The sequence below is a fragment of the Trichosurus vulpecula genome, chromosome 9 (genome assembly GCF_011100635.1).
Source record: "Trichosurus vulpecula isolate mTriVul1 chromosome 9, mTriVul1.pri, whole genome shotgun sequence".
Classification (NCBI taxonomy): Eukaryota; Metazoa; Chordata; class Mammalia; order Diprotodontia; family Phalangeridae; genus Trichosurus; species Trichosurus vulpecula.
The window spans coordinates 41,656,885-41,683,263 of NC_050581.1; the positions used below are offsets into that span (position 1 = coordinate 41,656,885).

The 26,379-nt window shown below is 39.0% G+C and overlaps 1 protein-coding gene across 2 annotated transcripts in view; it reads left to right on the forward strand.

The window, feature by feature from the left end:
- The window catches only part of MUSK (muscle associated receptor tyrosine kinase), a 208,486-nt gene that overhangs the window by 131,634 nt on the left and 50,473 nt on the right, over nt 1-26,379 (forward strand). The window contains exons 6-8 of one of the 2 annotated variants that reach the window (XM_036739041.1): nt 3,607-3,636; nt 7,953-8,077; nt 26,149-26,308. In XM_036739041.1, the coding sequence (XP_036594936.1) occupies nt 3,607-3,636; nt 7,953-8,077; nt 26,149-26,308 (315 nt within the window). The remainder of the gene's footprint in view (nt 1-3,606; nt 3,637-7,952; nt 8,078-26,148; nt 26,309-26,379) is intronic. The other variant, XM_036739042.1, reaches the window with a different exon arrangement.

The window sequence follows — 26,379 nt, forward strand, 5'->3', positions numbered from 1 at the left end:
CAATGCCAACAGAACAAGAATTCTGAAAGATTCAATTAAAGATGAAAAGGCTTTGAATATTGTACTGGGGCAAATCATCTGCTACACAGTTTCCAGCCTAAAAACATTAATGTAACTGTTGCTGCTCTAAATACAAGAATTTTGTCCATTGTCCAATTGGTTAGTGGATTATTGAAAAACTGAACCATTCTGTATTGAAATTCTCATTGTAAATGAAACCAGAAGACAAAGAGAAGTTTCACGTAAATAGAAAAATGGCAGATAAATTAGGAAGTTTGAAGGATTGTTTTTATCACATGCTTAAATACTACAAGAAATATTTCATGGGACACTGGTCATTTCATCTCATGGTGTTCATGAATAGCAGAGACAAAAGATCACCATGTTGATAATTACAGTTTATATGCCATCTGTTGCAAAGGATGAATGAATTCTCCTAAACCTGTATATCTTGGTATTTAGTGACTTGAATGCAAAAGTAGGTAACAGGAAAGAAAGCAAAAACAAAGTGATTTGGAATTAAGCATGAAAGAGACCAAGGGCTTGGAGATTACCAAAAGCCTAATATGTAGATAATTTATATAACATAATAATATATAATTTATAACATGTATATATGTTATATGTATATATGTCTTTTAAAAAGACAATTTAAATATTAAAGAATATCCCCCTGAAATGAAATTGAGTATATCTTAACAGAGAAGAAACAACTAATTATTAAGCAGAATTTCAGAATTAACAAACCATGTGCAGTCAGATATTCACCTTCACCTTTGGAGCAAACATTAAATCCAATGCCAAGTTAGAAGAAAGGCTAAAAACAAAAAGAATTTATTGTGTGCAATTATTATAACTCCTGACCAAGTTATTTTAATTAATTGTTGAGTCTGAAAAATGAGAAATGGATAAAATCCATGGCTGTGATTGTAAGAAATTCTTAACAAAATCTGCTGATCCTTACTACAATGACAAAACCACAAGAACTCAGAAAAAACCTCAGCTACTATACATTTGAGCTTCTTGCCATGGGGAGATATGGTAGACAGGGACAACACCCTTAGAAATTACAAACAAATTTACAGAACATTAGGGATCACAAATTATGTAGAGCATTGCCTCAAAAACATTTTATTATGGAGAGAGAAAAGCCTACAAAGAGCCAAACTAAGGCAGATTGTACCAAGAGCATATGCAGGCCAACTTATTATTTCTGAAGTCATCAATTTTCATCATTGGTTCTAGTGGAACAACCACAACGGAACTTTAATATCTTAGTATCTGCTCTGCTTCATGAAGAAATAGAAGTGACACTGAACAAAATTAACTTAGGAAACACTACACATAACATAGTTCATGCTGAAGAAACCTTTGTTGGATGTGAATAAACACAGAGGCAAAAAAAAAAATTCTGTGCCGAAGGCTCTAATTTTAATTCAAGATCAATTTTTAAGATCTCAAATAAGATACTCATGATATTAAGTAAATACCAAAGAGTGGAAAAGATACCAATTGAGATGATTGCCCCTCCCCCACAATGGCAATCAAAGAAATTAGGAACTAATACATCTACCTCCTTTCCCTATCTCTATATAATCTAAATGAGAATAGCCATGGCAGACTTTGATGGTATCCTCAATGATAATATTAGAAGGAATCAAACAAGCTTTCATTAAAAAAACTTTTTACAACAGACCATGTTTTCAAATCATACAAATAATTGAGAAAATTAGAGAATACAAGATTCCACTTGAAAAAATTTTCTTCAAAAAAGCATTTGATTCTATAGTGCAAAAAACCATTTCTAAAGGCTTCCCTCCAACAAGATATCTAATTTATGTGTAAGATCATATGAAATTCCTTGATGGATGCCACTGCAGAGATATACAATCCATCAATGGCTAAATAGGAAAATGTATACGTATATATGTATATGCATATATGAGTGACACCCATATATACACATACATATATACATTATATATACATACACACATATTACATATCTATGTATATATAGTATCAATTTTGACCTGCAATTGAATGAAAAACCCACTGTTAGTCCATCAGATATATATATTATATGAGAACTACAAATGGAAGATGAATTGGACCCAGCATTGATGAGGAAGAAAAAGTGGTCTGGATCACTTTGGGGTAGTACTACTCCCAAAGCTCTCTCTGTTTTTTTCAAATGCCAATGATCTTCCCACAATGCTGTACAAGTGTAAATTGTAAAATATTATGATTTTACAAAAATAAAAATTTCTGGGGATTCAAAGTGCAACAGAAGGTTGTATCAGGGGTCTGAATGAGTTGCTCCATGTTATCAGTGATGACTTCTGCACCAGAAGTGGTGTAAAAATATCAACTATCTGTATGACCATAAAGAGAGGTAGAAGAATTATGGAAGAAGAGAAAAGGATTGCAGATGGACTGCCAAGTGTTGCCCTGGAAACCAAAAAGATTTTTTGAATCTAGAAAAATGGCCATTAGCCTTATAGATAGAACTTCTGTGGTTGCTTTATGGAGGGTTACAAACAAGAATCAAAAAGGAAAGAAGGTACAAATAAATTGCCATTTGCACTGACTAAGAGAGTTCCCAAAAAGATGAGTTCTCAGATCCCTTGAAGTTTCCAAGTAAAACCTTATTATTTCATCTGGTGTTCCCAGAAATGAAAGTGGATACTTTGACTATCAATGACTTCAGGCAAGGCCTAGGTTTACAAGCTTTCAGACTAAAGACATTTGTTGGGACTAGAACTGATCCTCCAATTTATATAAAGGATCCATAAAGTCAATAATTTGGTTTTGGTATAAGGGGTTTTTTAAAAATTTCATTACATTCTCAACTTACTACACACAGCTGCTAATTTTGTTCTTTGTCATTTTCCCCCCTTAGGGACTTTCCCAATGAGGTATTGATTTGCGGGGCGGGGCGCAGATTGGGGGGAGAATGTTTTTTTTTTGATGGAGAGCTGAGAATTGGTATTAGTTATTTGTGCTTTATTCTACAGAAACCCTCTAACAATGTGTTTATCATAACATAAACCTATTGCCATAGAAATGATCTTTGAGAGCACAAATTCAGCATTGCTGACTCTATGGAGAGGTCATGTAAGAGGAGAAGCTGAGCTAAGAAATGAAGAAAACTATCAAAATGGGAGTGAGATCATTGTCACCTTTGAGAGGAAGGATAACGATGAAATAATTACTATAAGGAACTTAATGAAATGGGTAAAAAGACTATATATATGGTCAGTGTTGGACAAGGCACCTCCAGCAAAAGGCAGTGCCATTCAGAATTACAATTGATTAAATGGTTTAATTTGGAAAGGGGTAGAATTTCTCTCTGACCACATTAGTTTCCCTTTTGAAAAAGGGAAGGAAGCATGCTTTAATCAACCTCATAGGAGCAGGTTTTCAGACAAAGGTTTCCTTGTTCCAAGATGATTTCTCTGGCTCTTCCCCGTTATATAGTTTATCAAAACAGTAAAATAAGAGTGATCATTTCTTGCAGTAAATTTGGGCTTTTTCCCCCTACAAAAGACCTGAATTGGTTTTTTTTTATAACTTGCTTTTTGTTTATTTTCTTTTTAATAATAGAAGCAAGCGAACCTGAGCAAGATACTAAAGGTATTTGTTCTTTCTACCCTACTTTTTATTTAATTCATAATCCTTCTGAATTATTTTGCATCTGCTGTTCTGATGAACTACTCTGAAAGGCATATTTTGATAGGAAACTTATTCCTGAGGGGTATTTCCTTTGTTCCTGGCACTAAGCACTTTACTGTTTATGGGAAAATACAGAGTGCCAATGATTTAACATGGTGTTATCCGATTGGCTGCTTGCTGAAATAATTTGCTACTTGGAAGTTAAAAGTTCTCAAGAAAAAGCCATGTCAGCAGAAATACTGTTTGGTGCCAGGAACTCTGGAAATGCAAGGTAATGTAAAAATTGAATCAGTATGTGTGTATAAATCCCACACAAGTTGGAAGGGAAATTTCAAGTTTGGCTAAAGGTACTTGGTAGGCTAACTTCCCTAGGGAGAAATATTACATGGTAATTCCCAACACTGGTTTTGAAACATCCCAGAGTGTCTTTAATTATTTCAAGAGAGCCTTTCATGAAATTCTTAAAGAATAACTAAATCCCCAAATATTTATTTTAATTAATGCAACAAAATTAAATAGAGGGCAAACCAATTTCATGATTTATACACATACATATGGATGGATGGAGAGTAACTGCTTCAGAATGACAGTTGTCCTTGCCAGTCACCTTGCAAAGAATGACCCGGAACTGTTTTTTTCACTCAGCTTTTACCTGAATGAGACAAAAATATGGAAATAAGTTTCGTATGCATTGATTATGCAACTTTTGTCGCTTAAAAATATGTTCATTAAGGGTCTCTCTTGCAGTTTCATATAATGTGGGAAAAAAAACAAAAAAGGGAGGGATAGACCATTTAAAAACCAATATTTCCTCATCACCATAATGCCAAAGTCAAAAGTTCCAGGGTCATGGTCTCCCCAGTTTTAAATAGACATTCACATATATCTCCTTGGAGCTATGCATTATGGGAAATATTTACAGCTTTGCCCATTGAATATCATGTAGATTTAAATGGAGTCATTTCTGAAAGGTATAAATATTGAATCTTTTACACGATTGTTACTACAGGATTATCAGATTATAACTTAAGACATTGGGCAAGGGAATGGAAATAAGAAGTTGAGAAAGAAAAATCTCCAGATTTACATAGTAAATAGGGATTATCAGACCTGAAATAGAATTTAGAGATACTCTACTCCAACTCCCTCTTTCTACAGATGAGAAAAGACCAAGAGAAAGTTGAATTCACATGAGCTTTGTTTTTCTATTTAGAAAAAAGAATTACTAAATTATTGCTCAGGGAAAAATTTTGGCTTTCTATTTCCACTCCTCAGTCAAGCCATAGTTACTCTATAAATGAGATGCACAAAGTTACCAGGATACTAAACAATCCTGAGATGCCAGCTGCTCAAGGATTATTTTGAATTTCATTTATGTGAACTACCATTGGCAGCCTGAGCCTATTGGCTCCCCCCCCCAAAAAAAAGACCCTTCCCAAACTACAAAGCCCAGTACTTACAAAAGGATTTTGTAAAGGAAAATGAAACAGTATTTCAAAGCAATATCTATCTATCTATCTATCTATCTATCTATCTATCTATCTATCTATCCATCTATCCATCTATCCATCCATCTATCTATCTATCCTACTATGTATAACCTACATGTTGCTTCTTATATCCCAGACCAAAAGTCACTCATTTATCAGCTGAGAAGAACCATGCTATAGTGACTAGCTGAGATCTTTAACAAAACAAGGCTTGGGGGGGGGAAATGTTATTATTTTTAAAAATGGGAATGACGGTAACACCTACCTTGCAGGGTTGTTGTGAGATCCAAATGAAGCAATCATTGTAAAGAACTTAACTTAGTGCCTGGCACACAGTAATGCTACGCAAATGTTAGCTGTTATTATCTATTTTTACTGGCATATTATATTTTTATCAAGATAAAGTATATCATTTATATACATATGTCTCTATAATTGGGATAGGAACTGGGCATATGATTTCACTTATTTGGTGGGAACTCTCAGAGAAGAAATTCCCTCCAACAGTGGAGGTTTGTACCATCTTTGCAATTTACTCAACATCATACAGCCCATAGGTGACACAGGTGAGATTGAATCCACATCATTCTGATTTGGGAGCCAGCTCTCTGCTCATTATGCCAGCCTGTTGCTGCCACCTCATATCATGCATATATATGTATGTAGATGTATAATGTATATGTATTCATATGTATGTATACATACATACATAACAATAGATTTTAACATATAATGATATCAATAATAATAATAATAGTGGCTAACATTTACACAGTACCTACTATGTGCTTTACAATCATTATCTCATTTGATCCTCACAACAACCCTGGGATCCTCTTATCCCAGTTTTACAGATAAAGAAACTAAGACAGCCTTAGACTTGTCCAAGGTCACACAACTAAGAAGTGGTTTGAGGCTGGATTTAAACTCAGGTCTTGAGTTAAAATTACCAGCACTCTATATACCTAGTTGTTGAGAGAGCGCAAAAGAGAGAAAAAGTGAGCGAGCTCTTTTTACATATATCTTTTTTTTTTTTTACAAAGGATAGTAGTGATTTAGATATCACAAGAGTCATACTTATTGTTGTGTGGAGGTGACCTTATATTCTGGAAGGCTAGGCCAGGGGAACATGATCTCTGGAAAGTTATACCAAGCTGGAAAGACTTTAGAAATGACCCCCACAAAGGGGTATTTGCTGTCCTAAGACAAACGTAGCTAAGTACAGAGATTACCAGAATATTGGCTGCTAAAGAATGAACTGTGTGGCTGGGGTGACACAATGCAACCAAATTTTTAAAAGTTGAAATGGTTGTAAGTCCTACATCCCTCTTTTCTGTATCTACTAATGCCGATGACAAGGTACTAGAAAATTGTGCAAATAATGCCCACCAAAGAGCACAAATCAGCTTAAAAGTATTATGGTATTTTGACCAGATGACACAATGGAGGAAATAGCTTATGATTGGCCAAAAGACTCAGACACAAGTGGGCCAGTGTATAAAATTCATAGTCCAGGGATGAGCTCAGTCCTACATTGGTCAGTCCAGGTTTGGGAGCTAACAATTCCAGTTCAATGGGGAAGAACCACTCATGGATGAATAAAAGGATTTTTCTCTTCTATTCCCCTCCCACCAGTGACCATGTCATCAAAGAAACTGGACCAGTATTGGAAAGTGCATCCAGTTACAATCAAAGAAACTAGGCCAAAAGGACATAATACATCCATACAAGAGAAGAGTCACACAGAGGTCAGATAGATGCAGAAATATAGTAACCTGAAGAGAGAGGCAGCTTTGAGAAGTTTGACTGGATAAGAATTTCAGCTCTGGACTGAAGAAAAGACATTCAGACCAGAAAATACCAAGAGTTATGTTATCTTTTGGCCACACATGAATCTTACCTAAGTGCATCACAACCTAAATTTAATTCCACTCTGCACATGGATCTATATGTGTTTTGGGGGCAATATATCCCAGGCTTTTGAGGGGGCATGATTTGTCCCAATGCTTCCTGCTATACCATCTTTTTAATACTTTTGGGAAAAACTAATTAAACTTTTAGCTTATTTACTTACCCATACAAAAAATATGAGAAGGATATGAGTAATAGCAATGGAAGTCCAGTCCCATATGGTCACCCTTAGGCTCCCGATAGAATCATAGCAGCCACTTTCTGGAGATCTCCAACTCAGAATGGGAGTTTGGGTTGGGCTGGTGGTCTCAGAGGAAGTACTGCCAAAACATTAATGAATAGTTTAGAAGCATAAAGATAGCACTGAACTAGGAATCGGTAGACCTCAATTCTAGTCCCAGCTTCACTATGAAGTAGTTCTATGACCTTGGGCAAGTCATTTCATCTCCATGGGCCTCAGTTTTTCTGTCTGGAAAATGCCTGGGCTAGGTAAGATGATCACTAAGGTGTCTTCCAGCTCTACTAATTCTACCATCTGAGACTGATATATTACATACTGAACTTGAGTCATACTGCTCAGTTAGAGGTAACATTACTACTGACATCATGGAAGAAATCTCCATGAAGCCAAAAGGAGTTCAGCTGGGACAAGGAATAGGAGTTATTTTCTCCTGTTTTCCCCCATCCTCAATTCTGGGTTGTTTGTATTTGTTCTTTCCTCAACAGTCATCATCTCATTCTTTTGTTATCTTCCTTCCTGTTGTGACCTGTGAATGTTGGGATTATATTTTTTAGAAGCATGCAGCTAATTCCTTGGAGCTTTGGTTGAAGATGCACTTTCAGAATAGTCATGTGGCTTCTCTATCTCCTTAACAGTGTTTGCCAGAATTCTGCGGGCTCCCGAATCCCACAATGTCACCTTTGGCTCCGTAGTGACCCTACGCTGTACTGCAACAGGCATTCCAGTTCCTACTATCACATGGCTTGAAAATGGAAATGCTGTGAGTGCCATTTCTATGTCTCCCTGGCTAGGGAAGCTTGGCTGTTGGCTTTCAGGATGCATTGTGTGTTGGTAGCAAGCAATCATACAACACTCTGTGGTTATTCAAAGGCTAACATTCATTCCTTGATTCTTTGTCTTCACCAAGCCTTGAATAGTCTACATCATTGAAATCATGGTTTGGCATAATATGGTAGAGGACTGATAGTTTTGTAATAATAAGCAGTAGAAATAATACTGGCTATCTTTTATGTAATGTTCCAGAGCCCCAACCACTGCTAAAGGAGCCTGGAAGCCCTGGGTTCTCTTCTTTTCCTGCTACTGTTCTCTGTATTGCCACTGTACAAGTTAAATTCTTACCTACCTCCCGGGGTTGTTGTGAGGATCAGATAATTGTAAAGGGCTTACCACAGTGCCTGGCACACAATAAGTGCTCTGTAAATGTTAACTATTACTACTATTTGTGTATTATATAATTTAATCCTTTAAAAACCCATTAAGCAGTGAGGATAGTATTATTCCCATGTTACATATGAGGAAACTGAGGCTCTTGAAGATTAGGTCAGTGAGTCTGATTATAAAGATCATGTCTCGGTGGTGGAGCTATCATTAGGTCTTAGGTCTTCTACCTCCTAGTCCAGCATTTTTTTTTCCACTACAGAAGGCCATTTCTGTCCTTATGGTCATAAGATTAGAGATTTCAAAGCTTGAAGAGACCTTAGCAGCCATCAAGTCATCCTCCTCATTTTATAGGTGAGGAAACTAAGGCATAAACTGGATAAGTTCAAGGTCATACAGCCAGTAAGTGTCTAGTGTGGGATTTGAACTAGGTTCTTGCTAATTCCAAATTCAGAGGTCTGAGGAATCAAAAGAAGCAGTAAATATACTCAGATTTCCATTACAATTTAAGATGTGAACACAGGGCTTGCTATGGATTAAGGGCCATGGCAAGCCCTAGCTACTGGTTCTGTACCATTCTTACCATGTTAAACTTGGTTCTGCTTCTAAGCCCTTGGGGTTAAAAAAAAGTCTATCTCCCTCCTCACAAAGAAAATGGCAGGTTGGCAATTTTGTGTCCATGGAGAAGGCAGACTGATTTTTCCCAGGCCTTAATGTCTGATAGACCCATTACTGCAGACACTATCATTCTCCCATCTTTATGTATTTTGCACATTTGATGAACCATTCTGTCATTCTTTTTCTATCCCATATTTGGTCTACAACATTTGGTCTGGACTACATATCTTATCAGTACTCCCTTCTCTTTTTTTCACTTAAGGTGCCAGAAGTACCCATTACCTCAAGGTAGGCCAGACAGGAAGAGAGACCAAGAAGTGGGAATAGAAGCTTTACAGGTTCCAAGATCAGCTTAATTATATCTATAAGGAGTTTGTAACCCAAACTGAAGGAAAGGTTTGGTCAGGTAGCCCTTGTAATGCATACAGAGGAGAAAGAAAAAAAACCATAATGTCCCCTCAAAATCCTGCTTATGAAAACATGTTTAGAAGTATAAAATACAATGTAGATATCACTTGTTAGTACTGATTACAAATGCCCATTCTTATCCATGAACAAGGTAACACATTTGTGTTTTAAGTTGAAAAAAGAAGTGACTATCAGTTCAGTGAGCCAACTCATCTTTTAGGGGTAGGGTTACCTGGGGAAGAAGCAGGACAGAGAGGATAGGGCATTGAACTTGGACTCAGGAAGACCTTTGTTCATATTCAGCCTCAGACACTTAGTGACTACATCATTCTAGGCAGGTCATTTAACCTATCTATGCCTCAGTTTCTTCATCCATAAAACAAGGTGGTTGGATTTGATGGTCACTAAGAGACCTGAAAACTCTAAATCTATGATCCTACAATAATGGAAATAAAGACTTCTTAAAGTTCCTTCTAATTCTGTAACTATAAGATGATTAAAAGTAATAAGACCTGTTATGGAAACTAGTAGTTCTAAAATATGACCTCATGATTCTATATTAAAAAGCAGGAGTTCAGAGAAGTAAGCAGATAGAATGAAGCAACATAGAGTGGGGAGGGGTAAAGGGTGAGGGAGGGGAGAGAGGGAGAATGAGTACAGTCTCGTGAAAAGAGGGAGTTTGAAGTTGGTATTCAATGGAGATAAACATTCGAATCATGAGCTGTAGTAGTAACTGGTGGCCACAAGATGTCATTATTACGGATAGTAATTAAATGTTCGTATTTCCAGATACAGACAATATTACAGGTTGTTAGAATGGGTCTTTATGAAATGCTTAGTATTGAAATTGAATTAGAAGGCTTGAATGGGGCCTCAAGATGGATCTTTTCATCATTCAGCTTTAAGACAAATTGCAGGTAAAACATTTCATTCTCAAAATCTCTAGAGATTTCCCATGGAAATTTATTTCTGTATCTCATGGTTCTTTCAGTTATAAAGTTTTCTCTAATGTCCTATCTAAATCCCCTGACTTTTCTCTTTCTTCTCATTTCGTGCTTAGGGGGTAATCTTGGAATCATAGAATCTTAAAGGCAGAAGAGGTTTAGAGATATTTAATCTAAACCTATGCTTTCAGAGATGGGGAAAGAGGCCGAGAAAACAATTTCATCCCTGATTTGGATAAGGGCATAGATGGTATGTTCATCAAATCTGCAAAACACATAAAGCTGGGAAAGATAGCTAACACATTGGATGACAGTCAGGATCCAGAAGGATCCTTAACAGAGAAGAGTATTGAGCTAAATCTAATAAAATGATATTCAAAAGGGATAAATGTAAAGTCTTACATTTGGGTGCAAAAAATTAACTTCATAAGTATGATGTGGTAAGGGAGGCATAGATAGATAGCTGCTAATCATTTTTTAAAATCTAGGGGTTTAATGTACTGCATTAAGTTCAATATGAATAAGCAGTATGATGTGGCAACCAAAAAAACTAATGCAGTATGAGATTGTTTGAATAGGGGGCCAAGCTTTCATCAGAACAAATCCAGAACATTAAGTTCAGTTTTGTATGGTTTAAATAGGACATAGATAAGTTAAAAAGAGCCCAGAGCAGGGGAACCAAATTGGTGAAGAGCCTTGAGGCCAGGAAATAAGAGGACCTGTTGAAGAAACTGAGCATAGTTAGCCTGGAGAAGAGAAAAGACAGGGGAAAGGTGATAGCTATCTCCAGGAACCTGAAGACTGTCCTGTGGAGGATGGATTAGATTTTTTTCCCCTGTTTGGTCCTAGAGAGGAGAATTGGAAGAAATGGGTGGAAGTAACAAAGAGACCAATTTAAGTTAATGTCAGGAAAACTTGAGAACAATTTTAGTTGTCCAAGAGGAGAATGGGCTGCCTAGAGTTAGTGGCGGGTTTCTGTTGGAGATTTATAAGCAGAGGCTAAATGACCACTTGATGTATATTTTATTGTGAGGTTTCCTTTCATGTTTCGATTGGACTAGATGGCAAATGAAGTCCCTACCCTCTCTCAAATCGTAATTCTGTGAATAAGAGTAATTTACAACCATCCAAACCTTGAGCCTACCCTGGACACAATTGTGAAGTAAAAAACACTTATTTTCAGAAACCCTATGTCCTCATGCTTTGAGGACCCATGTTGTTTCAGACTCTTCATGACCACATTTGGGATTTTCTTGGCAAAAATCCTGAAGTGGTTTGTCATTTCCTTCTCCAGATCATTTTACAGATGAGGAAACTGAGGCAAACAGGGGGAAGTGACTTGCCCAGGGTCACATAGCTAGTATGTATCTTAGGTTAAATTTGAACTCAAGTCTTCCTAATTCCAGGCCTGGTGCTCTATTCACTGTGCCACCTAGCTGCCTAGAGGGTCTGTAGAATAATAGATTTAAAGCTGGAAGAGACCTTCATCTAGTCCAATCCTTTCCCCCTTTTTTTTATTTTACATATGAGGTAAGTCTAGGCTAGAGATGTTTAGTGACATGATCATAAAGGTAGCCAATAGTAGAGCAGGGACTCAAATCCACGTGCTCTTAATTCAAAGCTGGAGCTCCTTTCACTATCCAGAGCATACCTACCTCTGTGTTTGTCCTTCATTCTTGAAGAGGACCTTGACATCAGGGAAATGATGACTTACAGTTGACTTTGATTTGAGTGAGGGAGGGCTGTGCAAGGTCACCAGCCTCACTTTCTCCTCCAGAGCCATCTGGGTCCAGTGGCCTGATATTCACCAGGAAGACTGAAGATGGCCCAGGATGCATTGGGAGACCCTGGCCCTTTCAGGCTAAGGTCTTTCCAGGTTCTCACTTTGAGTGAGGTAATGCCCAGTCAGTGAATAGGCCTCTTTAAGAAGTCAATCAAGGGATGACCCCTTTAATCAAAACTCAAAAAAAAAAATCAAACTAGGAAGGGAAGATCCCCAGGGTTTCTGGACAAAAGAGAAACAGTTACTATTTAGTGTTTACATTCACTCTGTGCTAGGAGGCCAGGGACCTATTGTCCAATCTATGAATTCCAAAGCGAGTTAGGTTTAAGGCTTGGCTTTTGAGAAAGAAATCTAGCCAGGAAACCTGAAGTTAAGGAGACAGCCTTCAGTCGTCAAAATGATGGTCTATGTACTCTTGTTCTCCCTGGGCCCTGGCTCATGCTCCAGGCCTTTTAAAACTCCACTTCCATATCAAAACTCACCGGTGTCCTTTTCTCTCAGTTTCCCACTTTTCATTTATTACATTTCAAGGTGTCGGCCAAACCAAAAACTAATTCATGCTGAAGTGTTAATGGAGGAATGTGTCCTGACCCCCTCTCTTTTTAAGTAACACATTTCCATTTCTCTTCCACTCAGTCTTTTCTTCACTCTGCAGTCTGGCTCTTGACCTTATTATTCAACTGAAACTTTTTCTCCAAAGTGACCTATCATTTCTTAGTTGCCAAATCCAATAGCCTTTTCTCAATCTTCATCATTCTTAACCTCTCAGGAGCCTTTGACACTATCAGTCACCCTCTTCTCCTTGGTACTCTCTTCTTTCTAGGTTTCGGTGATCCTACCCTCTCCTGATTCTCCTATTTCTTCTCTGCATCCTTCGCTGGTTCTTCATCCAGGGCTTTGATATAGCCCAGAATTCTGTCCTGGCCCCTCTTCTCTTTTCCCTGTATACTGTTTGTTTGGTGATCTCATCAGAAGGAGTGGGTTTGTGCAAGGGTAGGATTAAAAATGGGGACTGGAAGAAGGTCATATTCAAGAGGTAAATAAGCAAAGTGGAGTTGCTATTGAAATGATGTGACCAGAAGTCCTTCATTAGACAGGCCTGTTCCAGAATTTGATTTCCTGTCCTGGCAGGAAAAAACATCTCAGAAAGTCCTGCATTGACAATTTTGTTAACCCATGGGCCTTTCTCTATTCCAAGTGAATTCAGCTAGCATCTCTATGCAGATGGCTCTCAGATTTTCTTGCCCAGCTTAAGCACTCTCCCAGCCTCCAGTCTCACGTCTCCAACTATCCTTGGACATTTTGAACTAGACATATTATAGACATCTTAAATTCATTAAGTCCCACACTGAACTCATTATTTTTCTCCTCTCCTCTTCCTAACTTCTTTATTATTATCAAGGGTACTGCTATCCTAGTCACCTGGGCTCACAGTGTAGAGGTCATCCTCAACTCATCTCTCTTCCCCTGCTCCCCATATCCAATCAGTTGTCGAGTCTTGTCGTTTCTACCTTCATAACACATATCATATACACCCCCTCCTCTCCTCTCCTCCATCATCCTATTTCAGACCTTCATCACCTCATGCCCACACTATTGCAATAGTCTACAGGTTGGTCTCCCTGCCACAAGTCTTTCCCCACTTCAATCCATCCTTCACTTAGCTATCAAATTGATCTTCCTAAATCATAAGTGTAATCATATCATTTTCCTATTTAATCAACTCAGGTGGCTCCCAAATGCCTCCAAGATCACATATAATAACCTCTCTATGGCTTCAAAAGCCTTCCATAACCTAGCCCTTTCCTATCTTTTAAATTTTCTGACACCTTGTTCCACCATCCAACACATACTTCTTACCCAAAACACATAAACTCTGCAATCCAGTGACACTGGCCTCCTTGCTCTTCTTGGAACTTGATACCAACTCTGGGCATTTTCTCTTGCTGTCTCCTGGGCCTGGAATTCTCTCCTTCCTCATCTATACTTCCTAGCTTCTGTGGCTTAAGTTTAGCTTCTCCCAGTTCCCTTTAATGCTAGTGCCTTCCCTCTGTTGCCTACCTTCAATGGATCCCAACATATCTTGTTTATACAGTTGTTCACCTGTTGTCTCCCATATTAGACTGTGAACTCCCTTGAGAAAAGGGACTATCTTTTGTCTTTTTTTGTATCTCCAACTCTTGGCACAATACCTGGCACATAGTAGTAGACCCTCAACTAATGCTTATTGACAAACTAGTGGAATCAGAGCTACTAAGGAGCAACTGTGTTAGTGGAAATTTCAGGCACTGTAGCATGCAAAGAATGTGTTTGAGGTCTTATGGTATCATTCAGATTTGATGCAACATAACTGTTAATTCTCTGTGTGGGAGTGCTTTCCCTTCACCTTCTTGAAAATTTATTCCCATGGTTCTCTCTTTTCTATGCTGAACAATCAATCAATCGACATGCATTTATTAAATATCTCCTATGTGCCAGGTGCTGGAGATACAAAAATTGAAATCATACCATACCTACCTGTAAGGAGTATGGATTCTATACAGGATGCAACATGTACACATACAGGTATATACAAAAAAAATACTAAGAAATGCAAGGCGATTTAGAGAGGCAGGGCAATTGCTGATGGGAAATCACAGACGGCTTCATGTGCAAGGTGGCATTAAAGGGAACAAAAGATCCTAAGAGGTAGAGGCGGGGAGAAAATACATTCCACGTATAGTGAAAAGACAATACAAAGTCATGGAGAAAGGAGATGCATTATCATATGTTAAGAAACAACTGCCATTGCCGTAATATTTTCTCACAGGACCTATGACCTATCCTCTTCATCATCTTGTAACTCTCTCTGGACCCTTTATAAGCTTTTCTTTTCTCAAAAGTCTCAAGTCTTACAAATCAATTCCATGCTCTAATAAAAAGCCAACGAATGCTGAAAAATCAGGGTGGGAGGAGGACTGCCTCCTGGCTCCTACATGTTGTAATTCTGTTTACTCATCCCAGCGTGGCTTTTTCTTCAACACACAGTGTCCAGATCTCAGCCCAGCCAAAGCAGCTGGGACAGAGCAGGGGAGGGAGTGGAAGGATTGTGAAGGAGGCTGCCCAGCAGGGTGTGCCCCTCAGAAGGCTTTCCAGGAAGGACAATCTCCACTCTGGCTGCAGTCATAGCCCTGATGAAAGCACCCACACTTTCCATAATAACATAGAGTTTCATAAAGGGGACCAAGCAAACTAAACTCACTAGGTCCCAAAAGGAGGAAGAAGAAGAATAGGAATAAGAAGAGGAAGAATGGAAGACTGAATGAAGAAAAAGAGAAAGCGGGGATGAAGTAAGTAAGGGCCATGGGTTAAGAAAAAATGTCAATGCAGGACTTTCTGGGAGATGTTTTTTCCAGCCAGGACAGGAAATCAAATTCTGGAATGGCCCCATCTAATGAAGGACTTCTGGTCACGTCATTTCAATAACACCTCCGCTTCACTTTTTCATCTCTTGAATATAATCTTCCAGTTTCCATTTTTTCTCCTACACTTGCACAAACCCACTCCCCTTCTTCATCTTATATTTGCAAAGTTCCTCTCCCCTTTCTTAGGTGAACTGCCATCCCTGTGCACTATGGCATGGCACTATATAAACAAATATCTACTCTCAAAGCAAATAACTACTATACCAGTAAGTAACTTAGAGTCTAGTAGGAGTGGAGCCTGAGAGTCTGAGTCTGTGATGCTATTTTCTTCAAATTATCGAGGTCATTTGCAGTTCTAATGCTCTTTGCCAAGGGGTTATATAAAGTCTTTCATAGGAAGGAAGGAAGGGTTGCAGTTACAAAGTGTTCCACCATACTTTAGGGAAGTGAACGCTAGGGTACATGTCAGAAGACCTGGGTTCTATTTCTGGTGCAACCACTTAACTAGTTGAGCTGCCTTGAGTATGTCCCTTTCCTTCTTTCAACCAATCAATAAAAATTTATTAAATGTCCACCTCACTATGTGCCAGGCACTCTTGTAGGCAGTGGAAATATGAATACAAAAGTGAGATAATCTCTACCCTAAATGAGTTTATTACCTACTCCAGTGGAAAAATGGCTGCTTTCAGAGTCAAAGATCCTCTGGTCAAATCCTAGCTTCTGTCCCTGACTACCTATGTACCTTAGGGCAAGCCAGTTAACCAGCCTCTCTAGGCTTCAGTTTTGTCATCTGTAAAATAGGGAGAGGAGAACAAACTAGATGGCCTCTAAAGTTCCTTCCAGCTCCTATGTTCACAAATAAGGAACTACAAAATCGGTACAAGCTAAATATCCATTGATCGGGGGAGATAATTGCAGGATTCAAGAAAGACTTCTTGAAGAAGGTGGTACTTGAGTTGAGCCTTGAAGGGTGCTAAGTCTTCCAAGAGGCAGAGCTGAGGAAGAAGAGCATTCTGGGAATAAGGATAGCCTGTGCAAAGACTTGGGAGATGGTATAAATTCGTAGGATGGTATATCATTCATAGGATGCTCCATTTTGGCTGGAGCAGAGAGTACATGAGATAACATAATATATAACAACCTGAGAGATAGACTGAGCTAAATTTTTCAAGAGCTTTAAAGTGCCAAACATAGGAGATTATACTTAATCCTAAAGGCAATGGGGACCCACTGAGGCTTCCTGAACAGATCAAAGGTATGTTCAGACCTGCATTTTAGGAATATCAGTTTGGCAACTATGTTGTATGGTTTGTCCTTCGTTCATGAAGAGGACCATGACATCAGGGAGATGATGACATGACTTGCAATTGATTTTGATTTCAGTGAGGGAGGGCTGTGCAAGGTCACCAGCCTCATTTTCTCCTCTGGAGCCATCTGGGTCCAGTGGCAAGATATTGATCAGGATGACTGGAGATGACCCAGGATGAAGTGGGAGACCTTGGCCCTTTTACGCTAAAGTCTTTTCAAGTTCTCACTTGAAGTGAGTGACGACCATTCAGTGAATAGCCCTTTTTAAGAAGTGAATCAAAGGATGGCCCCTTTAATAAAAAAAAACTGGGAGAGGAAGACCCTCAGGGTTGCTGGCTAAAAGAGAAACAATTACTATTTACATTTACGCTGAGCCTCCAGGGCCCAAAAATAACCATTAAGTGGTATTTGGGCAGGGACCTATTGTGGTCCAATCCAGGAGATCCTGAGTGAATTGGGTTTAAGGTTTGGTCTTTGAGAAAGAAATCTAGCCAGCAAACCCCAAGTTAACTAGGTAACTTTTGAACATCAAAACTAACCTTCCTTTGGGCAGAACACCCTCAGGTAAGGGGAGAAAAGAAGAGAGGAGAGAAGAGGAGAGGAGGAGCTGAGTTTCCCAATTGAAGGCAGCTCGGACTACTCACAGGTTGTGGTTTGTCCTTTGTTCTTGAAGAGGACCGTGACATCAGGGAGATGATACAACTATAAGGAGAATAGAGTAAAGAAGGGAGAGACTGAATGCAGAACAATTAGTAGGTATTTGAGGTTCTCTGAGCCTCACATTCCACATCTATAGAACAAGGGGGTTACACAAATAATCTCAAGATTTTAAGTAGTCAACCCTCCTGCTTCTTGTAACTCACCAAATTTCATCCTTTTTTTCCCAGATTACTATGCAATCAGTGAAAAGAAACAAAGATCACATAGTAATGGTACAAAAATGATGAGTAATAAAAATATAAAATAGAATGCAGTACAAATTAGAGACTACTGGAATAGATTATCCCTAAGGTTTTCTGTCTCTGAAATTCTATGATTATTTCCTAGAATAGAGGGATGTTATATTTAATCATGGTTTGGACTTCTTTGGGTTGCTAATTAAAGCCAATACCTAATAAGCCAAGGTGCTGCTAAGGAAATGGACAGGCCAGCCTCAGGACTCCAAACGCTAAAATAGGAATTAGGCAGACAAACAGTAAATCTCCTCCAGGAAAGAAGTCGAGAGTACATCCAAAGTCCTTCTGGTCAGAGAGAGTTAGCTACTATTACAGCCAAGTTTTACACTGGGTAAAGCTACCTAGGATCAAAAGAAAACTGAGCTGTATGAGCCAATATTACCTTAAAGTACAAGAAATTAAACTCATTGCAAATATCTATTGGTAAGGAAGGAGCCACAGATGTTGCGTACCCCAGTTCCCACTGGGAAGCACATAGTAGCGTTCACAGATCTGAAACTGCCTGGTGGGAGTACAAAAGGGAGAAAGAGAGAACTCAGGCAAGGAGCAACCAATGAATCAGCCTAGGCCTGAATTGAAGCTGGTCACTGGTAGCTTTATCTCCTAGAGTCACAGAGACTCCAAAAGACATAAACACCTCTTTTCTCACCTATGTTGATCATACTGTGAAACCAACCCATAAACTTAACCTTTGGACATTTGTGACCAACATACAAACCTATGTATATGCCAGAGACTATAGGAATACCAGATGGCAGACCCTGATGGAATTTAACAAACCCTGCACCTCCTGTCCATTGAGTTTTCTTTAATCTTTCATAAACAGTTGTGTGTATGGATCAGCTCTGAGTGGGAGATAATCTTGTTTTCACAATATGGAGGAAAATGGATTATAATATTCTCATAGATTTAAAGATTTAAGGGATCGGGGCGGGGGGGGGGGGTCATCAAGTCCAGTCCCTTTATTTTAAAGATGATGAAACTGAGGCTACAAAAGAATGGCATGAAGTACAAAGAGCAGGTTTTGAACCTGAACTCATGTCCTCTTCCTCTGAATCCAGAGTTCTTTCCCATTGTCCCACCCTACTTCTTGTGACCAACCTAGCTTGAGACTGAGTCTTAGGTTCATATTTTTTAAAGCAAAATAATAATATTTATTGACATATTTCACATCTTCACAAATGTCCGTCTTTGATTTAGCATTGAGTTCACAATGTTTTAACACATTCTGTAATTCATCATCAAATTACGTTTATTACATTAGATACTAAGCATACTTTTATATATAAAGAGGCCATTTTTTTTCTAATTCTAGCCCTGATTAAACAAATAAGTCATTAATAGGGTCTAAATTAGGCCAATTTCCAGGCCACTGAAACTTGTTTCTCTCCACCTCTTACGTAAATTTCTCAGGCTTTCATAGAAGGCACGTTCCATGGTTGTTTTGTGATAGCCTGAGCTAAATCGACGAACGTTTATTAAGCATTTACAGTATGCTAGGCACTGTACTAGGAGCTGCAAATACAAAGAAAGGGGGAAAACATATAGATTCACATGGATAGAAAACCACAGAACAAGCTACTTCTCTCTCAAGAAGCTCAAAGTGTTACAATCACCATATCTAAAATATCTGAACCATTCCAGTGAATGGAATGGGAAAAATACCAATGTTTCTTGTTTTATTAGTAGATGAAAGCACAGTACCTTGCCCATAGTTAGTGTTTAATCAATGTGTATTGTTCTTCCCCACTTTATAGGTTCTTTAAAAGTTTGTTTAAACAGATCTTTAAATAAATTCACTTATGTCTTAAATATCCCCGAGAAGCTATTTGCAAGAAGCTTTTTATAAAGGAAATGGCTACTCTCTTTAACTGTATTGTTCGCTCAGATTTTTGTTCACACAAACCTTTTTTAAAGTTCACTAGTAATGGCTGCATATTTTAAAATTATGGTCAAACAGTGGGATTATGACAATGGTTTTCTTGGAAGAGTGAAGCCTGCTTAACCCAAGATCCAGAATGAAGATAATATGAAACACCTTCTGTTCATTCAGTCATTCAATAACCATTTATGAAAGTATTTATATATAAAGTATAATGTTAGGATCCAAAGAGGCAGCTAGGTGGCACAGTAATTATCAGCAAACATTTATTAAGCATCTACTATGTACCAGGCACTGTGCTGGAGATACAAAAAGAGGCAAAAGATGGTCCCTGCCCTCAAGGAGCATACAGCCAAAAAGGGGAAAGAAGCATGCAAAAGAAAGTACAGGGCCTGAAGTCAGGAAGGCCTGAATTCAAATCTAGTCGCAGATACTGGGTAGCTTTGTGGCTTTGGGCATCACTTAACTTCAATCTGCCTCAGTTTCTTCAATTCTGCAATAGGTCCAAGAATAGCACCTATCCCTGCCCCCCACCCCCGGTTTGTTGTGAGGATCAGATGAAATAATATTTAAGTGCTTAGCACAATACCTAACACATAGTAAGTGCTTAATAAATGTCCTCTTTCCTTTCCCCCACCCATGAGAGGCAAAAAAAAAAAAAAAAGATAAGTGATAGTCTTTGCCTTGAGGGAGTTTACAATCTATAGGAGATCTAAGGCAAAGACAGTACAAAATAGATGGTGATAAATTTACAAGAGAGGTACAAAGTGTTATGAAAGTTCTATGGGAATCTTTAAAAAAAAAAGATTTTTTTTAAAACAAAAAGTGAATCTCAAACTATACATTGAATAGGACCTCTAATGGCTGCAGTACTAAATATTAAAGGTCCATCCCAGTATAGGCCAGCAAGCAACTCTTCTAAAAACTCAAATTGGAATTCTCCATTTTTCCCACACTGCTTTATCTCTTTCCTTTCTAGAGAACCCTCTCATTCTACAGATGAAGATATTGTAGCTAGAAAGGTGAAGGGATTTACCCAAGGTCACACAGCTAGCGTCAATCAGCCGTGTAAATTGGGTTTCTGGACTCAGGCTAGAAAAAGAGCTTTACTCCTTTTAATGTGTGTTTAAATTCAAGGGATACTTAAGTAGCTGCTGTGAGCAGAGCTTTCTAATGGGTCGTGGGGGAGATGCAAAGTCTGACTAAGGTATCACCGTCACCCTGTTGTAGAAACTGGATAGATGAGAAGAAGCATGGGGGATTTTCTCCTGTAGAAGCTTTGATGCCACCATCACCGGGTCTAAGTTCATCACCCTAAGAATAATGAATTGAAACTTTTTCAGTTGCCCTGGAGACAAAAGTTCAACTTCCTCTAAAGGGGTGGCTAAATCCCCTTGAACAAAAAGCACCCCTATCTCTTCTTCCTTTTCCTTCTGTCAGTCATTACTGGACACTCAGGGAGGAAACTGTAGTTGAAAAGAACAAAGAAATTGAGATCTCAGCATTTAAAACAAGAAACGGGATTTCCTTTGAAAGGGCATCTCCTCCAAAAGAAAGGATTTACATTTTTTTTCCTGAAATTTACTAAACACTCAAGTGGGAAGAAAATCTCATGTACACGTATGGGGTGGAGGGACAGTTCCGCCAACAAGCAGATCAAGCCAGGTAAAGGTCAGCAAACAGATAAGAGAAAACTAGGTTTGTTTTTTTTCTGTTGTTATTGTTCATGACCCCGTTTGGAGTTTTCTTGGCAAAGACATTGGAGTGGTTTGTCATTTCCTTCTCCAACTCATTTTACAGATAAAGAAACTGAGGCAAACAGGGTTAAGTGACTGTCCAGGGTCACACAACTAGAGAGTGTCTGAGGCCAGATTTGAATTCAGATCTTTTTTACTTGGCATTCTATCAACTGTGCCACCTCGCTACCCTAAAAAGGGTCTTGTTTAGTTATGTCTGATTCTACATGACCTTGTGGATCAACATGGTCCATAGGGTTTTCTTGGCAGAGATAGTGGAATGGTGTGCCATTTCCTTCTCCAGTGGATTAGGCAAACAGAGGTTAAGGGACCAGCCCAGGGTCACATAGCTAGTAAGTGTCTGAGGCTATATTTGAACTCAAATCTTTCTGACTCCGGGCCCAGTACTCTATCCACTGAGCCACCTAGCTGCCTATAGCTAGTTTAGGCAATGCTAAATAATTTGCAAAAGCATTCTTGAGATATTTTCTGGTGTTTTCCTGTTGTGTGAGAGCCCCCACACAAATACCTTAGATGTTCCTTATGATAGCTTTAGTAGGCCTGATGGACTTTGGGGGTTGGGGTGGGGAAGAAAAGTTCTGTGGTATCTCGGTTCATTCTAGGGACCTTCCCAGATGAAGTTGCTGCAGCTGCCAATCACCCACTGAATACTTGCCCCACTCTGCTATAGCAAGGAAATTACTTTTTGTACACTGAGCTTTCTATTCTGACATCTCCTCACCAATCATGAAGTGAGGCCCCTGAGAGTGAATCAGAGAGCAGAGCATCCAATTATTCCAGGCCAACCTCCCTGGGTCAGCCTGTGGGGTAAACTTGGTTGCTTTAAGAAAAAACAGGGGTTTTGCTGTACTACCCAGACATAATAATATCCTCAATTCACTACTTTACTTTGCCTGGAGAGATCTAGCCTAAACACATCCCTTTGATGGTTCCCTCCTGATATGACAGGAGACCAATATGGAAGGGAGAGGAAAGGGTTGGGCTTTTTTTTTTTTTTAGGTCATTTAAAATGTTAAGCAGTTGGTCAGGATGAACATTGGAGAAAGAAAAACAAACTCTAACCATAACTAACAGTCTTCAGTGCATGAGTCATTCACAGAATAGACCCAGGACCATTTGAAACATAAGGAAAAAGCATTTAGAATTCTTAGCAGGCTGTGGGCCTCTGCAACCCTTGCACTTAGAATGGGGGCTTAACTGTTTCAGCAACTGGATGGGGTCCAGGAGATTATGGGTCTGAGCAAGGAGGAAATTGCTTCTTCTTCCTATAAGTCATGGTTTCAGGGCTCTTAGGGAAGACACAAGGGAAAGATTGAGTTAAGTGTGAGCTGTGAGTGAGCTTAGGAAAAGATCGGGGGATTCCTCTCAATTTGTTGTGAAAGGTGGCTGGACTTTGCCAAAGGGTAAATGCCCATTTCAAGCATTCCAGTAGTGCAAGACTAAGAGTATATTGTTCATATAATATTATTAGGCATTTGCTTCCAATTTAAAGGCTAGCATAAAAGATTTGGAGCTGGATTGAACGTGGAGATTTTTTCTTTTCTGTGATATCACCCCCAAAGAATCTACCAATTTCTATCATTCAAAAAAAAAGACATTGGCGTAATGAGGGGGAAAGCTATATTTGGGGTCTAGAAGACTTGGGTTCAAGTCTTGCTCTGAATGCTTATTATCTGAGTGACTCTGAGCAAGTAATTTAATCTCTTTGCCTGTTTTTCCACCTAAAAAATGGAAAAATACCAATTCTGCTGCTTATCTTATGGAATTGTAGTGAAAAATCGTTATAACATTATAGACCTAGGGCTGAAAAGGATCTCAGGGGCCATCTAATTTGCCTCTCCCCCATTTAACTAGATGTCCTCTGAGATTTTTTTCAGCACATGTGAAAATTCTTCCTGGAGGTTAAATAACATGTCTAAGATCACACAGGTTTTTGTTGTTCTTTAGTTGTATCCAATTCTGTCACCCCATGTGTGGTTCTGCTGGCAATGATACTGGAGCGGTTTGCCATTTCTTTCTTCAGTTCATTTTATAGATGAGAAAACTGAGGTAAAAACAGAGTTAAGTGACCTGCCCAGGGTCACCCAGCTATTAAATGTCTGAGGCTGATTTTGAACTTATGAAGATGAGTCTTCCTGATTCCAAGCCTAGCGTTCTACCCACTGCACCACCTGGCAACCTCTAGCAGTCAGCATCAAATACAATTTGCATAGGGCAAAGTTCTTAATGATTAAAGATAGTCACTGTAGGTATGAGCTGTTATAATTCTTTTCATAGCTCATACTGTGGATGCCAGAATGGGTAAAAATTGGAGTCCTGATAAACAGAATAACCTAAGTTCAACCCATCTTTATAACTCTGTCAAAGAAGCTTTTCTCTCAGCATTGCTAATCCCACACAGAGACAGGAGAAAATGACCACATATTCAACCTGGTATTAGAAATCTTCCCCAGATAACAGTGAACCCACACCCGTTCTTTAAAGCAAAAGCAGAGTTTTGTGATTAGTATTAAGGGCAGTTGTGAAATCAAGAATTAGAAACTAAAAAAAAAATTAAAATTCCAAAGATAATGAAAGCCACCTGGACGAAATCCTGTCACCTACTTATTACAGATAGAACTTGCTGCTGGCCCACATGGTGGCTTTGACCAAAGCCTCCAGAGAGGGAAGAAAGGATGCCAGACTTAGTGTAGGGTCTCAGAGCCATTATCCTGATTCTTCTTCCTTGACCAATATTTTCAGCATTGCCAGATTTCTGCTTCTCCTCAGGCCAACCTTCCAAACCTTCCCCAGTGACCAGGAAAAAAAAGGAAGAAAAACTTTTTAAAAAAAGGTTTGGAAGAAATGAGGAGGAATAGGGCAGAGAACACAAGGGAGAGAGAAGAGGAGTAGGAGAAAAAAATGTGGAGATCAAGATAAAAGGAGAAAAGGTAAAACCAGGGATATCTATAAAAATGTGATGACTAGGAAGCTCAGAATAACCACAAAGGACCAAGCAAATTTTTATGTCAATTGAGTTACCTGGTCCTTCTTAAAAAGGACCACGTTAAACTGAGCAAACAGACTGCATAGCTCTAACTTGATTACACAGATAGAGTTTGCCGCCTGAGATCTCTGGACAAATAAGCGCTCACCCCAAAGGGCTAACTAAATGTGTGCTATACAGGTAAAAGGCACTGGATCACAGCGACATCCCTGTAGCTTAGAAGAGAAGACATTTTTCATATTCTTCACTTTGGGGGCCTGTCTTTTCATGGGAGCAAAGGTTGATGGGTAGTTATTATCATCAAGGCAGCATGGGATAGTGGAAAAGCCCTGGACTTGGAGCCAGAAGACCTGGGTTCAAATCCTACCTTTCTCATTGTCTCTGTGACCTCAGGAAAAGTCACTTCATTCTCTTGGCCCTTACTTTTCACATCTGTAAAATGAGTGTGTTGGACTAGATGACCTCTAAGGTCCCTTCCAGCTTGAAATCTTTGATCCAATGGAAATGGTCAATGACTGCCCTCCCAGACTTTCCTGCTGTTAGGGTAAGGGAGCCCACTGCCTCAGAAAAGAGTGCTGTGCCCAGGAATCAGGACACCTGAATTGTCCTTAACTTTTGCAGCTGTTTCATTTCCCTCAGTTTCCTCATCTGAAAAGCTAGGGCTTTGGTCTAGAACTTTTGGTCTCACTTATATTACATATTTAAGTTTATGCTACGTGCCCTTCTGTAGGACTATTATCTATGTTTTTGTTACTCTTTACAAAGACTCCTCTTATTAGCTATACCCTGAATAAAAAGATGCAAAGCACCTGTATCTACAGCTGGGAATCATGGCTGGGCTACAAGCCAGCCCAAACAGCCTTTGTGGAAAGGGTTTGAGACAAAAAATATATATTTGTATGGTTCTTTGAGAGATATTGATGTTAAATCTCACCTCTGACACATACTAGCTGAATAGCCCCTGGGCAAGTCACTTTAACATCCTAGTATCCCAGACAACTAAGGCTACAAGTCCCAGAGGCTTTGTAGGCCTGTGTGTATGAGGGCGTTTCCATACCTGGAGTTCCCACTCATGAAATTGCTAGTCTCCTAAAAATAAATAAATTAGTAAAACAAGGTGAGTTAAAGCTCCTTCTTTACAAGGACTCTGTGAGGGTCATTGAAGAATTTGTTTAAAGGTACAGAAGAGAACTGAAGGAAATTCAGGAGACACAGACAGGCAGGACAGCTTTGAAATTAAAGTGTTGAATTTATTATATGTTCTTAAAAATAAGCTATATCTAATAGAAATTCACAGCTTTATATGTAGTCTTCTGTTTCTGTCCTTTTATTAGCAACTGCTCATATTTATTAATGCTGGTCAAATTCAGAATAACAAAAAATATAAACTACTTTTTAAAAAGTTTAAAATTTCAAGAATACAAGAATTCTGTTTGGTCAGTAGTATCAGCATCATTCTCCCTATTTTACAGATAAAGAAAATGTGTTAGTCTAAATAATTTGCCCAGAGACCCATAGCTAGGCTAGACCCTGGTCTTCTAGCTCCAAAGGCCAGTTCAGTTCAGTGATGCAGTATATTTTTAATTTATTGACCTACTTCTTTTTCCTTGTCTGCTTTCCTTGCCAGGTGTCTGCTGGGTCCATTCTAGAAAGTGTGAAAGACCGAGTGATTGATTCTCAGCTGCAGCTGTTGATCACCAAGCCAGGCCTGTTCACTTGCATAGCTACTAACAAACATGGGGAGAAATTCAGTACCGTGAAGGCTGCAGCCACCATCAGCATATCAGGTATGCCTGGCAGCTCAAGCTTGCACATTCACATTTTGCAGTCATCCAGTGGTGTAAGAGGAGGGAAGGGA